This window comes from Acinonyx jubatus, chromosome D4 (genome assembly GCF_027475565.1).
Source record: "Acinonyx jubatus isolate Ajub_Pintada_27869175 chromosome D4, VMU_Ajub_asm_v1.0, whole genome shotgun sequence".
Taxonomy (NCBI): domain Eukaryota; kingdom Metazoa; phylum Chordata; class Mammalia; order Carnivora; family Felidae; genus Acinonyx; species Acinonyx jubatus.
Window position 1 is genome coordinate 82,527,572 of NC_069391.1, and position 14,281 is coordinate 82,541,852.

A 14,281-nucleotide genomic window follows, 5' to 3' on the forward strand; every position below is an offset into this window, starting at 1 on the left:
GAGTCACAGCCCATGGAGTCTGGGTCCTCACTGGTCCCTCTCCCTGAGGGAAGCAAGGGATCTCTTCCATATTGTCCCTGGTGTCAGCTTTTCATTGCTTATTTCATGGCTCGTTGGTGTTGTTTTCATCTTAATTTTTTAGGTTGAGATAAAATTAACGTGGAGTGTTATATTAGTTTCAGGTATACAACGTATTGATCCAACAATTCTATACGTTAGGCAGTGTTCACCACAAGCGCGGTCTCCTGTCACCATACGGTGTTATGACAGTATTGTTGACGATCCTCATTAGCTGTGCTTTTCATGGTTTGTCTGTTTAAGGGAAGACTTCCTCAGAAACCTCCCAGCTTCTTCTTTCTCCTCCACTTCCTCCTCTCTTACTTTGGGGCAAATTCCTCAGCTTTTTTTTGCAGGGGCTACATCCTTTCTTCAATAATAGGATGCCTTTATGTGGGGAACGGGTCTGAGAACTCCCCATTGGGGCCTTTAATGAGAAACTGCAAAAAAACAGTAGTGGCATGAGAGTCATCCAGTCATATTCCAGGGGTTTTGTGCGGCCCCATATGGGGTCAACTCCTTTCATTTAGTTCTTTAGACAAAGTGGCCTTTTTGTGAAATGAATGATGTTATGTTACACAGAAGACGTACATCCAGATTATTTGCAACACAGGTTTGCCACGGTGTTGTAGATTTGACAAGTGTGGGGGTCAGGTCAAGAATCTACATTTTGGACAGCTGCTAGGCTAGAATTATTAAGGGGAAGAGTATGCATGAAAACTCAGTGGGCCTCCCTGTGATACACAACTTTCCCTCTGTTGCACTGTCCCATTAATTTTTTTTATTTTTTTAAATGTGTATTTACTTTTGGCAGAGGGGAGCATGAGCAGGGGAGGGGCAGAGAGGGAGGAAGACACAGAATCCGAAGCAGGCTCCAGGCTCTGAGCCATCAGCACAGAGCCCGACACGGGGCTCAAACTCACGAACCGCGAGATCGTGACCTGAGCCGAAGTTGGTCGCTTAACCGACTGAGCCACCCAGGCGCCCAAGTCCCATGAATTTTTATTAAGTTGATTGTCTCAATCCGGAGAGAAGGGAGGTTTTTGCCTCTGCCAACTTCAACTCCATTTACCTTGTCATAAACCCATCTTTGCTGTTTTCGTTTTTCCTCCCAGCTGTCGGCCAAGCTCAACAACCTTCCGATGCTCGTTTCCATGAGGCTGGAGTTTCTGAGAATCCTCTGCAGCCACGAGCATTACCTCAATCTGAACCTCTTCTTTATGAATGCCGATACTGCGCCAGAGTCCCCCTGCCTCTCCATCTCTTCCCAGGTAATCCCTGAAAGAATTCCTCAAGCTATTTCATTGAACTAGTCATTTATTCCTATAAAGGTTGGTCTTGTTAATGAAAAGAAAAATGGAGCTGTTCACACCGGATTGCTCGATCCAGAGACACATAAGTATGGTACCCAAAGTTGTACCATGTAACTGATCATTTACAAGCTGCGTGACTGGTTCCTTCCTAGGCTCAAGGGTCTCTGCTGGGGTAAGGAAGAGTGAGGAATTCGTACGCACTACGGAAATCTAGAAATTCATAGAAAAGTCACATAGCTTCCTTTGTCTGGCATTAATTGTCTTTCCACTTGAGGCTGACCGTCTTCTCTGCTCACTTTCCTTTTCCTAAACTCCAGAACCCTAAGATTTATGAAATGGCATATTCCTTTATATTAATTCCATAATGATCAAATAGCGGTTTTTGACGTGGGTATTACATCTTTGAGCTATCCTAGAATTTTCTGTTGATACTCTTATGAAATGGAGTTCAGCACAAGTTGAGTCCATCTTGAATCAGACTCCAATAGTTTAGTTCTTAAAGCACTAAGAAGACCTTGTCATAAACTGATCAAGCATTCTTTTTATAGGGAGTGTATTTTCTAATGAGTCTTACTCTCTATCAGCCAAAAATAAATAAATAAATAACACCCGTGTCATATTTAGAGACAAGGCTTTGACTGACATGGCCAATCTTTCTTTGTGGAACAGTATTTCACAGGTGAGGTTCAGTGGGCCCCAGGGTCAACCAGATGTTAAGGAGCATTATGCAAATACAGAGCTCCAGTGTCAATTAAGTTTTAGAGACCCTGTATTAACAGGTTTTTGGTTTTGGTTTTGTTTGTTTGTTTGTTTTGCGGTCGGCTACCCACGAGTCTGTAACTTGTTGCTGTAAGTTATAAATACCCAAGGGGTGGAGAAGAAAAATATTTAATAAGCACTGATTCCCAAAGCGATTTAACTACTAAAAACCTTTCTTCACCCCTCCATAGATTTGTCAAGGGACTAGTGCCCTCTAGAAAAAAACTTTAAGGAAATACCGTTTCACAATCACATTCCATTTATTGGTGACAAATCAGTGGCTCAGAGCAGCAGACAAGATTTCTCAGTATTGCATTCTATTTCTGTTGGGTATTCCTTGATGCCAACAACAAAGGTGAAGGTTGGTCTTACTAATTAAAAAAAAAAGAAAACTTAGCCATTTATGCCAAGTGCTATGAGCCACTTGTTAACGACGTCACCATCTCATCATGAACTGGGGGAGACGTGACTTACAGCAGTGATTCCCCGTGTGCTAACTTTGCCCTGGGTCTTCTGCCACGTTTCCCTTCTGACCGCCCCGGGGAATTAGTAAGCCCAGCCAGTGGCCAGGCCAGTCCCACCGGCAGCAAAGGATTTCCAGGGACACGTCAGATGCCCTTGGTGCAGTAGAAAGTGCACCCCGGGGAGAGCGTGGGAATTGCCTGGGACTTGTAAGTCTCAACGGAATTGCCTGCTCGAAGCCACAGCGTTGGATTCCGTTGCCGGTTCCCTGTCCACATGGTGTCCTGGGACTTGAATCTTCACTTTCGATCTGGGGTGGGGAACGGAGTATTGGTCGTTTCGTGAGAGACCCTGGCTGCTTTATTCTCATCTTTCCCAATTGGCAGCTCCCTGTTCGTGGGAGGGAAAAGCAAAGTGACCACTCTACGGGCAGCTCCGTTTCCTCATCCGTCAGGTGGGGAATGCACTGGACAATGCTTGCAAAGACTCGTGGCAGCATGGCTCCGTAAACGCTGGCTGTTGCGATTTTGTTCATTTGTTTGTTTTTATTTTTTTTAATTAATTTATTTGTGTTGAGAGAGAAAGAGCGAGAGCGTGAGACGGTGTGCACGTGAGGTGGGGTGGGGGGCAGAGAGAGAGGTGGGGGAGAAGGGGAGAGGAGGGGAGGGAGAGAGACAGGGATTCCCAAGCAGGCTCTGCACTGTCAGCACAGAGCCCGACACGGGGCTCGAACTCACGAACCGTGAGATCATGACCTGAGCCCAAATCGAGAGTCAGGCGCTTAACCGACTGAGCCACCCAGAGGCCCCAGACCATTCTTGTGACTCAAAGAACTGCTCCTTGCATTTGTGCAGAACTCAAGCTCCTGCTCCAGTTTCCAGGACCAGAAGATTGCCAGCATGTTTGATCTGACTCCCGAGTACCGCCAGCAGCATTTCCTCACCGGACTTCTCTTTACTGAACTGGCTGCCGCCCTCGATGCTGAGGGGGAAGGGTATGTTTCTGACATTTCAATCGGAATACGAAGCCAAAAACCCACACACACAAAAAACCCCTCCTTACTCAAGTTTGCCGTCCAACCTTTCCGACTTGGCGGAAAAACTCTACCATTCACCCGTTCTGAAGAGTAGAAACATTCACGTGTTGAGAAAATGGGGCTGGATAGGAAAGTGGAAAGCCCTGAGGGACAGAGAGAAGCCACAAAACGGCTTTTTTGCAGCCACTGATTCATTGAGAAGAATTTCCCAATTCTAATACAGCAGGCTTCCCGGGGATGCTTTGATTAGTGAACTCCTCAGGAACAAAGACATTTATGAGACGTGCCCCGGGTGATCTGCGTACACACGGAGGCAGCAGCAAGATGCTGCTTGCTTAATGTTGACATTGAAGAAGTGGCCGCTGATGGGAAGGCAGTTACCCAGTGTCCAGATTAAGTTTCTTGCAGGGAGGCCTGCCCACAAGGGAAGAGATGCCTCAGGTCCAGGGCTTGTAAATCCTTTCACCTCTTAGAAGCCTGATCACCCAGGGGCATGTCGGAGTATCTAGTCTTAAAAGTCTATGGACAGGGCTGCAGACAGACCACCCCTTCTTCTTTCCTTCTCTCCCTGTGCTCCATAAGCTATAGGATTAGAAAACCACCGTCTGCCCGATGGCACAAAAGGAGACAATGCCTTCCAAAATATGCATCCCATTCAGTAGTTAGCAAATGCGTACCCTGGGGCGTGTAGAGTCGATCAGAGATACACCAGTGCCCCAAACAGCCAAAACTCCCCGGCTCCGTAAATGTCGCCATTCAGGCACTCAGATCGTTAGAACTGGAAAATAATTTGGGCTCAACTCTTTCGATGTTCAGGTTAGGTGCGAAGAATTGAAGGAACTTGCCCAAAGTTACATTACAAAACCAAATGTAGAGCCCTGGTTTCCTGAGTGCTCTCCCAGGGCCCACCCTCCCATAGCACACCATCGCCCTCTCTGGAAAACCCCTTCCTACTGCTCCTCCCTTCTTCCTTCCTATGCTAAAGGAGTTTCTGGAATACAGTCTGCTGATTAGTGGCAGCATTGCTAGATGTTACGGATTTTTGTCTAATGGGCAGTTTTCAAGTTCTCTCTAAGTGCTTGTGATTTAAGGAAGGAAACAGTGACTTGAAGGGAGCATCTTCAAGCTTGTGCAACTGCAAAATCACAAACATATCCTAAGTGCTTTGTCCATAACGATATTACCCAAGTGAATGTCTGTCCCTGCCTCCCGGGAGGCCAGTGTGGGAAACTGAATGGTCTTCACTCTAAATCCTGCCTCTTTTCAGGAATTCAGGTCCTGAGCGCCTCCTTCGAGAGCTTCAATCTCATCTTCTTCGCCCAACCTAACTAAACTCTTCTCTATTTTCCCGGTAGAACTTTCTACCCTATAATTAACATAAATTTTCAAAGCAACACAAAGTGCCCCGACCTATAAGGTGCTGAGAATGAGGTTTGAACACAAAGAAAATCACCTTAGTTTGCAGACACACACACACACACACACACACACACACACACACACACACACGGTACCTTTTCTACCCCCCCCCCCCGAAGGTAGCTAATTAAGAGTGTTTCTCCTTTAGCAACAAATAATCCCTGATTTCTGGGTTGTCAGTTGCTCCCCTGGAAAGTCCTTAGAAATACTGTCACATACTTATTAGTGACTTTGCCACGTGGGCTGAAACCTCAGAAAAATCTCATGGTCTAACAATACTTCCTCTTGATTAGTACTGCCTTTTGCTGCCAAGGCAATTAACAGACTCACCAACAACCTGCCCATCTCAAGGGTAAGGGCCCCAGATACGTCTCAGTATCTGGGCTTCTGAAAGGGGCCACGGCTCCAGTTTCTAAGGGGTCTCCCTAGAGCCCCCTTTACCTGGGGGTGCCCACAAATATCTACACATCATTCAATCCACAATGTTCCTCAAGCATATGGAAATTATCGAGCATCTCTGTGCTAGGTCCTTCACATGCTCTTCAGGAGAGAGAACACTTTCCAACTCATTCTATGAGGCCAGCATTACCCTGATACCAAAAGCAAACAAAAGACTGATATGACTGTAGATATGATTATCCTCAACAAAACACTGAAAACCTGAATTCAACAATGTATAAAAAGGATTATACACGGTAGCTAAGTATGATTTACCCTGGGAACACAAGATTGGTTTAAGATCTGAAAATCAATTGATATAATATACTGTATGCATGGAATAAAGGTCAAAACCCAGTCAATCATCTCAATAGTTGAAGAGAAAGCATTTGATAAAATCCAATACCTTTTTCTGAAAAAAAAAAAAATCAACAAATCATATAGGAATATAACAGAATTTCCTCAACCCTGGTAAAGGGCATCTATGAAAAACCCACAGCTAGCATCATACTTATTAGTGAAAGGTTGATTGCTTTCCCTGTAAGACCAGGAACAAGATAGGAATGACCACTCTTGCCACTTCTATTTTACTCATTGTTGTTTCGAAAGCCCTACCCGGGGCAATTAGGCAAGACAGTGAAATGAAGGCGCCCATATTGGGAAGGAAGAAGTAAAACTATCTTTGTCCACAGATACCATGATTTGTTTATAGAAAATCCTACGAGGCGCTTGGGTGACTCAGTTGGTTAAGTGTCCAACTCTTGATTTCGGGTCAGGTCATGATCTCGTGGTACGTGAGACTGAGCCCAGTGTTGAGCCCCGCGTCAGGCCCCACATGGAGCATGGACCCTGCTTGGGATTCTCTCTCTGCCCTGGCCCAGCTTGCACTAACAGCATGGAGCTTGCTTGGGGTTCTCTCTCTCCCTCTCTCTCCATCCCTCCCTCTCTCTCTCCCCTTCTCTGTCAAAACAATAATAAACTTAAAAAAAAAAAGAAAATCCTATGGAAGCCATTAAAAACCTATTAAACATAATAAATGTGTTCAGCAAGGTTGCAAGGTACAAGATCAATATACAAAAATCAATTATATTTCCATATACTTGTGATGAACAATGTGGAATGAAATTAAGAAAACAACTCCATTAAAAATGGCATCAAAAAATAATAAAATCTTAGGACTAAATTTTTTACCAAAAGAAGTACAAGACCTGTATGCCAAAAACTCTAAGACACTTTAGAAAGAAATAAAAAGATCTAAACAAAGCAGAGAGGCATGACATATTCATGGATTAGAAGATTCAGTGTTGTTAAGATGGTGTTACTCCCCGAACTGATCTACAAGTTCAGTGTAACCCCACTCAGAATTCCAGCTGGCTTCTTTGCAGATACTGACAAGCCGACCCTAAAAATTCATATGAAATTCAAGGGACCCAGTGTAGCCCAAACAATCTTGAAAAAGAACACAATTGAAGGACTCACATTTCCTGATTTCAAAACCTCCCACAAAACAATAGTAGTCAAGACTGTGTGGTTCTGACACAAAGATAGACATATAGATCAGTGCAATTGAATTAAGAGTTCAGGAATACATCTTCGCATTTATAGTCGATTGGTTTTTGACAAGGGTGCCCAAATAATTCAGTGGGGGAAACAGTCATGTTTCCGACAGACGGCACTGGGACCAGTGGGTATCCACGTGCAAAAGAATGACGTCGGGCCCTCCATGTCATACCCTGTGCAGAGGTTAACTCAAAATGATCAGACCTAAATGTGAGTGCTGACGCTGCAAACCTCTTAGATGAAATCACACGGATACTCTCCACGAAATAGGATCAGGCACCAGAAGTAGATCTGCCACCAGAAGTGGGCACGACAAAAGAAAAAAAAAAAATAGCTAAGCTAGACTTCACTAAAGTGAGAACTTGGGCGACATAAAGGACATCATCAAGGAAATGAAAAGGCAATGCACAGAATGGGAGGAAAATATTTGCAAAACGTAGATCTAATAAGGGATTTGTACCTGTTACGTAATTTTTAAATCTTACAACTCCATAACAGAAGGACAAATAACTCAATATTTCAAAGGGCAAGGATCAGAATAGACATTTCTCCAAAGAAGGTATGACCAACAAACACATGAAAAGATACTCAACATCGTTGGCCATCAGGGAAATGCACATCAAAGCCAGATCATGACTCCTTCTCTCTTAGTTGCTTGGGTCAACTATAACAAAAATACTGTAGCCTAGGTGGCTTATAAACAGCAGAAATTTATTTCTCATAGTTCCGGAGGCTAGGAAGTCCAACATCAAGACGCTGGCAGATTCAGAGGCTGATGAGGACCCACTTCCTAGTTCATAGATGGCCATTTTCTTGCTATATTCTCGCATGGTAGAAGGGGCCAGGGAGCTCTCTGGGGTCTCTTTTCTAAGGGCACTAGTCTCACGCATGAGGGCTCCATCCTCATGACGTAATCTCCCAAAGGCCCCGCCTCCTAGGACCATCACTCTGGGGATTAGGTTTCAACATAGGAATTCTGGGAGGACACAAACATTCAGTCCATAGCATCTTCATACCCACTAGGATGGCCATAATAAAAAAGATAAATAATAACACGTGTTGGCAGAGAGAAAATGGAACCTTCAGACACTATTGGTAGGGGTGTAAAATGGCGTAGCCACCCTTGAAAACAGTTTGGTTGTTCCTCTAAAGGTTACACATAGAGTTACCATAAAATCCAGTAATTCGACTCTGAGGTGTGAAGTACATTCATATCCAAGAGAAGTAAACTTATGTCCACCCAGAAACTTATACACAAATATTCAAAGCAGTGTCCATAATTCATAATAACCAAAAAGTGGAAATAATCCCCATGTCCATCAATTGATGAATGGGTAATTAAAATGTGATCTCTCCATGCAGTGGAATGTTACCCAACAATACAGAGGAATCACGTACTGATACTACAAGATGATGGACTTTGACACATGATGCTAGCAGCAGACCCAGGACCAGAATGCAGGCAGTCTGTCCTCGATTCTAGACACACGTCTACCCTGTTTTGCTTGGTTTTCCCATTGTCACCCCAATGCTCAGGGCTGTTCTGGTCCCATTGTCACCGCAATGCTCAGGGCTGTTCTGGTCCCTCCTTACTGTTTGAGAGCGTTTTGGTCCATCTCCCTTCACCATGACCTCTGACCTTCTGTGTTGCGCCATTAGGATCAGCAAAGTGCAAAGGAAAGCCGTCAGCGCCGTCCACAGCCTCCTGAGCTCTCACGACCTGGACCCGCGCTGCGTCAAACCAGAGATGAAGGTCAAAATCGCTGCCCTTTACTTGCCTCTGGTTGGCATCATTTTGGATGCTTTGCCGCAACTCTATGACTTTACAGGTGAGGATGCCTCTGTTTCCTTCTTTGGATTGAAGAGGGCCCCTGCTCATGCCCCAGCGGAACAAAGTTTCTCTTATGAGCTTTAGTGCCAATATGCCTGTGTGAGCAATTTTCCACACCGGTGCCCTCCAGACCTTTTCTTTTTTTTTTTTTTAAGGTTTATTTATTTTTGAGAGACAGAGACAGAACGCAAGCAGGGGAGGGGCAGAGAGAGAGGAGGGAGACACAGAATCTGAAGCAGGCTCCAGGCTGTGAGCTGTCAGCACAGAGCCCGACGCGGGGCTCGAACTCATGAGCCCAGAGATCATCATGACCTGAGCTGACGTCAGACACTTAACCGACTGAGCCACCCAGGCGCCCCAAGACCTTTTAAACCTATGTTTAAAAGGTTTAAAAGTTGTTTTGGGGGTTTGGGTTTTTTTGGGGGGGGTTCCAATAAGCTTTTTTTGTAAAGGACCATAGCCCTGTGTATTATTTTCATTTAGAAACTATTTTTTATTCATGGGGCACCTGGGTGGCTCAGTTGCTTAAGTGTCTGACCTCAGCTCAGGGCATGATCTCACAGTCTGTGGGTTCGAGCCCCGCTTCAGGCTCTGTACTGCCAGCTCGGAGCCTGGACCCTGCTTCAGATTCTGCCTCCCTCTCTCTCTGCCCCTCCCCTGCTCATGCTCTGTCTCTCTCTCTCAAAAATAAACGTTAAAAAAATTTTTTTTTAACTTTTTTATTCATTCACTCATTCATCTGCTGGTATATAATGAACCTTATAGAACATACATCACAAAGGGTGAAATACTCACAGAATTACTCCCTTGGGAGGTCACTGCTCTAATGCCTTGAAATAAAGGTATTCCTTCTCTTTTCTCTTAAGAATGTTTCAGGAAAAAAGTGCCGGGGTGGCTCAGTCAGTTAAGAGCTCTTGATTTTGGTTCATATCATGGAACCAAGCCCTCATCAGGCTTGCCCGATTTATATTGAGGGAGAGAGAGAGTGAGCACTAGTGGGGGAAGGGCAGAGAGAGGGAGAGAGAGAATCCCCACAGAGCCTGGGCCTGCTTCAGATTCTGCCTCCCTCTTTCTGCCCCTCCCCCACTCGTGTGCATGCACACACACTCTCTCTCTCTCAAAAAATAAACATTTAAAAAACACTAAAATCTTAAAAAGAAAGAAAGAAAAGAAAGAAAGAAAAGAAAAGAGAAAAGAAAAAAGAAAAGAAGACCTATGGCTTGTTTGTTCCCAAAGCAGGGAACCACTTTTACATACATTCTCCTAAGTTTCCTTGTTGATGAGAATTTTCTAAATTAGTCGCTTTGGATCAGAGCTTTTCAGCAATTGGTCTCTGAGCCTTTCAATTTTTTTTTTTTTAACGTTTATTTATTTTTGAGACAGAGAGAGACAGAGCATGAACAGGGGAGGAGCAGAGAGAGAGGGAGACCCAGAATCCGAAGCAGGCTCCAGGCCCCGAGCGGTCAGCACAGAGCCCGACGCGGGGCTCGAACTCACGGACCGTGAGATCATGACCTGAGCCGAAGTCGGACGCTTAACCGACCAAGCCACCCAGGCTCCCCTGAGCCTTTCAAATCTCAATGGTTTCTGGATGTGTGCTTTGGCCTTTACAGTAATGATGTAGCTGACAAATGGGAAAACAGTGAAAGTATTCCATTATTAGAGGTAATATAGTGCATCTGTTACATGTGGAATCCTTAGATACCCTATGAAGAATATAATTTTTAAGAAAGAAACAGCTGTGGGGCACCTGGGTGGCTCAGTTGGTTAAGAGTGCTGCTTCGGCTCAGGTCATGATCTCATGGTTTGGGAGTTCCAGCCCCGCATCGGGCTCTGTGCTGACAGCTCAGAGCCTGGATCCTGCTTGGGGTTCTATGTGTATTTCTGGGCCCCTCCCCTGCTTGTGCGCTCGCTCTCTCTCTCTCTCTCTCTCAAAACTAAATAAACATAAAACAATTTAAAAAAGAAGCAGGTGAATTCAAGTTCCAGCCCATTTATTGCTATGTGTGACCTCTGAAAAGTTCCTCCACCTTTCAAGGCCTTCCCTCCCCTTTCCCTCAATTGTGACAGTGTGGTGACAATTCTTTATCTTAGGGGTGTGATGAAGATGAAATGAGAGCCCTTCCATAGAAGCATTTTATGTGGCAGGTGTTTGTATCCTTCTCTCCATCTTTCCTAACCTGACCCATCGCGTATGTGAGGGAAGTAAGACCATCCTCAAATTAATCCTGGTAGGATCAGATCTTACACAATTGCCACATGCTATTCATTTCACCATTTGTCTAAAAACTCAGCTGCCTTTCAGCACAGATAGGGCATGATTTTTTTAATTGAGTTCTAAAAATATGTGAGTTCTGTTTTCAGAATTTTAGCAGAAGGAAATACTGTTTGCAGGCTAACTTTTCTGAAAAATTGAAGGTCCAAATACTTAGGATGTTGACAAGTCCAGCAAAATATGACCTTTTAATGAATCAATCAGTTGTGAGTATTTTAACACACTTTTCAAAGAACTGCTTAAGCAAAAACTTTGTGTGTGGTTTGGTGGTGTTCTTAAACACCAACCTTTTGGTTGCATACATCTAGACCTACGTATAAATAGAAGCATGTCGACATTATATACAGATGATAAATTAAGATTCATTTCAGGCATTTGGAATTCAATCCATTGTTGCTGAATTGGTGGTATTCGCCTTTTATTTTATAAGGAACCGATTAGTTCTGTGATTATAGGTTCCTTTCTATTTGGTCATTATTTAAAATATTTGAATAGAGTAAAAAATATTCTATTACATACCCGAGACTAATTTTACACTAACCGGAATTTAAATAAAAACCTTAAGAAATTTTTTAAATGTTATCTCACAGGAAAGTGTTATGAGAGCTTTCTTTTTACAATTTGAAAAATCAATTTCTAGCCGAATCTTGGGCTGGGCATTTCGTCTCTTTTAGTAGCCTGCCTGCTTTTTCCTGGAGATGGCAGCAGATAAATAATGCTAACCATCAGGCTTTAAATTACTGTACTGACTTCAGTGACGAATAAGTATCAGTCTCTTGGTGGGTAGTGGGTTGGGGACACAGGGAAATAGTGTTTTTGGTTTGACATCACCAAAGTTTGTTTGTTTAAGACTTTTAAAATAACAATTTTAGGTCCCCAGCAAAACTGAACAGAAATTACAGAGACTTCCCATACGCCCCCTGCCCCCACATGCACATCCTCCCCCATTATGAACATCCCCTACTAGAGGGATAAATTGGTTACAACGGATGAGCCTACAGAGACTCCTCATAATTACCCAAAGTCCGTGGTTTACATTAGGGTTCATTCTTGGGGTTATAAATTCTATGGATCTGGACAAACATAACAATGATATGTATCCATCATTGTGATGTCATTCAGCGTAGTTTCTCTACCCTAAAATCCCTTCGTGCTCTGCCCAGTCTGTTCCATCCCGCTTCCCCAGTCCCTTGCAACCACTGAACTTTCTTCTGTCTCTACCGTTTTGCCTTTTCCAGAGTGTCATATAGTTGGAATCATATAACATGTAGCCTTTTCAGATCGACTTCTTTCACTTAGGAGAATGGGTTTAAGGATCCTCCAACTCTTTTCATGACTAGATAGCTCATTTCTTTTTAGTGCTGAATAATATTCCTTCAGATGTACCCCAGTTTATTTACCCATTCATCTACTCAAGGATCTCTTGCTTGCTCCCAAGCTTTGGCAATTATAAATGTGCAGATTTTTTATGCGGGCATAAATTTTCAACTCCTTGCGTAAAGTACCAGGAGGCATAATTCTTAGATCGTATGGTAAGAGCGATGATGTTTTCACCACAGCTGCAGATGCCCGCAGTGGAAAAAATCGTGCCAATGGCTCAGATGAAGAACAAGAAGGAGCCGGTGCAATTAACCAGAATGTGGCTCTGGCCATAGCTGGAAATAATTTTAATCTGAAGACAAGTGGAACAATGCTTTCTTCCCTGGTATGTTGATGCACATTTCTCTGGTTTATTTTTTGTGTGTTTTCCCGTCTTCTGGTGGGCGTGTCCTTATACTTGCCTACTGGAACCCAGAATAGAACAGGCTGTGAGAGGTCTGCCTCTGCTCCGTCCCGAAAGGCCTCCGCGTAAAGCTAGCTGTTGGGAAGGGAAATGGGGCCGATGAGGCAGCACAGTCGCAGATGGTTCAAATTTGGGCAGTCTCAATGGTGCCTGAGTTCAAGGTTTAGAACACCGGGAAAGAGGTGAACTTGGGATATCTGAGATCAGTGCAAAGAGGATCAAACCACAGCTCCCTCGGGTGGGAGGCTGGAGCTGTGTTCATTCTGTGTTTATTCTTCACACTATTTCTGCCTCCAAAAAAATGATCAAAGGGGGCCAGGTGCTTGGGGTGGGGGCTTCTCATGCAAAAGACTTCAACTTTTCTGGGGTCCCCAGGGAGCCTAAACCCGGAGTCGTATAGTTCTGTCCTTTTGCACAGACTCTGGGCTTAAAAGGGGCTTCTCCAGGAATACCGTGTCTGATTTACTTGAAGTGGGATCTGTCTCTGTCCCTTGATGAGCTCCGACTCTTCCTTCGGCAGACAGTGACAGTGCCGCCTTGTCCAGCTTAATTGAACTTTGCATTTCAGCGTGGGGTATACATCCACAGAGAACACCGCTCAGTTGCCTCCTGGGAAGGCGGCATCTACATAGACCTAAGGCTGCTTTGCTGGATGGTTTTCCTCGCTTCCCTCCAGCACTTTAGCAAGCTGGACCCCCTGGACACCCCCGGGAGGGCTGGAGGGCAGGGATAGAAGAAAGAGAAAGGACATTTGAGAGTTGACGTCACCCATCGTCTTGCGGTTTGAGAAATACCGTGTTGTATGACCTCCTCCCACCTTTCCAATGTGCATATTAGCAAAGCTCGCTGCCCGAGGTGGTGTTGCCTTTTACGTTGTTATTTGCCTCCAGGGGCAAATGCCCAAACGCCCAAAGTCCACCCTTAGAGGATCTTCCCTGGGAAGTCATCACTAAGGTTTTCATCTCTTCTTGTCACCACACTCAGAAAAACTGAGCTAATTTCATAAGGCCTATCATTCATCCCCAAGCCAACATTTCCCTCACATACTCGCAGCACACGATGTCACATTCCTCTGGATTATTAGCTACACCGCATGAACCAAGACTGCGGCCACATATTGTTCTTTGTCTTGATTTGATGAGTTAAAGTAAGTGTGCTCAGCACTCTAAAAAGAACACTTGGGGCAGAGGTATTCAAGCAAATAGCCTGAGCTCCCCCGTCCCCCGCCCTCCGACCCCCAGCAAATCATGGATTATGATTGAAGTCCCAGCACAGAGGACCCCATGAAATTAGGGATTTGATTCATTTGCTGAGCCCTTCGTGACCTTGATATTGTACTTTGGACCCT

General features: G+C 44.5%; 1 protein-coding gene across 7 annotated transcripts in view; it reads left to right on the forward strand.

Annotated features, from left to right (window-relative positions):
• DOCK8 (dedicator of cytokinesis 8) overlaps positions 1-14,281 on the forward strand; it is a 225,281-nt gene that overhangs the window by 168,751 nt on the left and 42,249 nt on the right. For all 7 annotated transcript variants that reach the window (XM_027041092.2, XM_027041093.2, XM_027041088.2 and 4 more), the window contains 4 exons: positions 1,173-1,328; positions 3,446-3,585; positions 8,704-8,873; positions 12,710-12,855. In XM_027041092.2, coding sequence (XP_026896893.1) covers positions 1,173-1,328; positions 3,446-3,585; positions 8,704-8,873; positions 12,710-12,855 — 612 coding nt within the window. The remainder of the gene's footprint in view (positions 1-1,172; positions 1,329-3,445; positions 3,586-8,703; positions 8,874-12,709; positions 12,856-14,281) is intronic.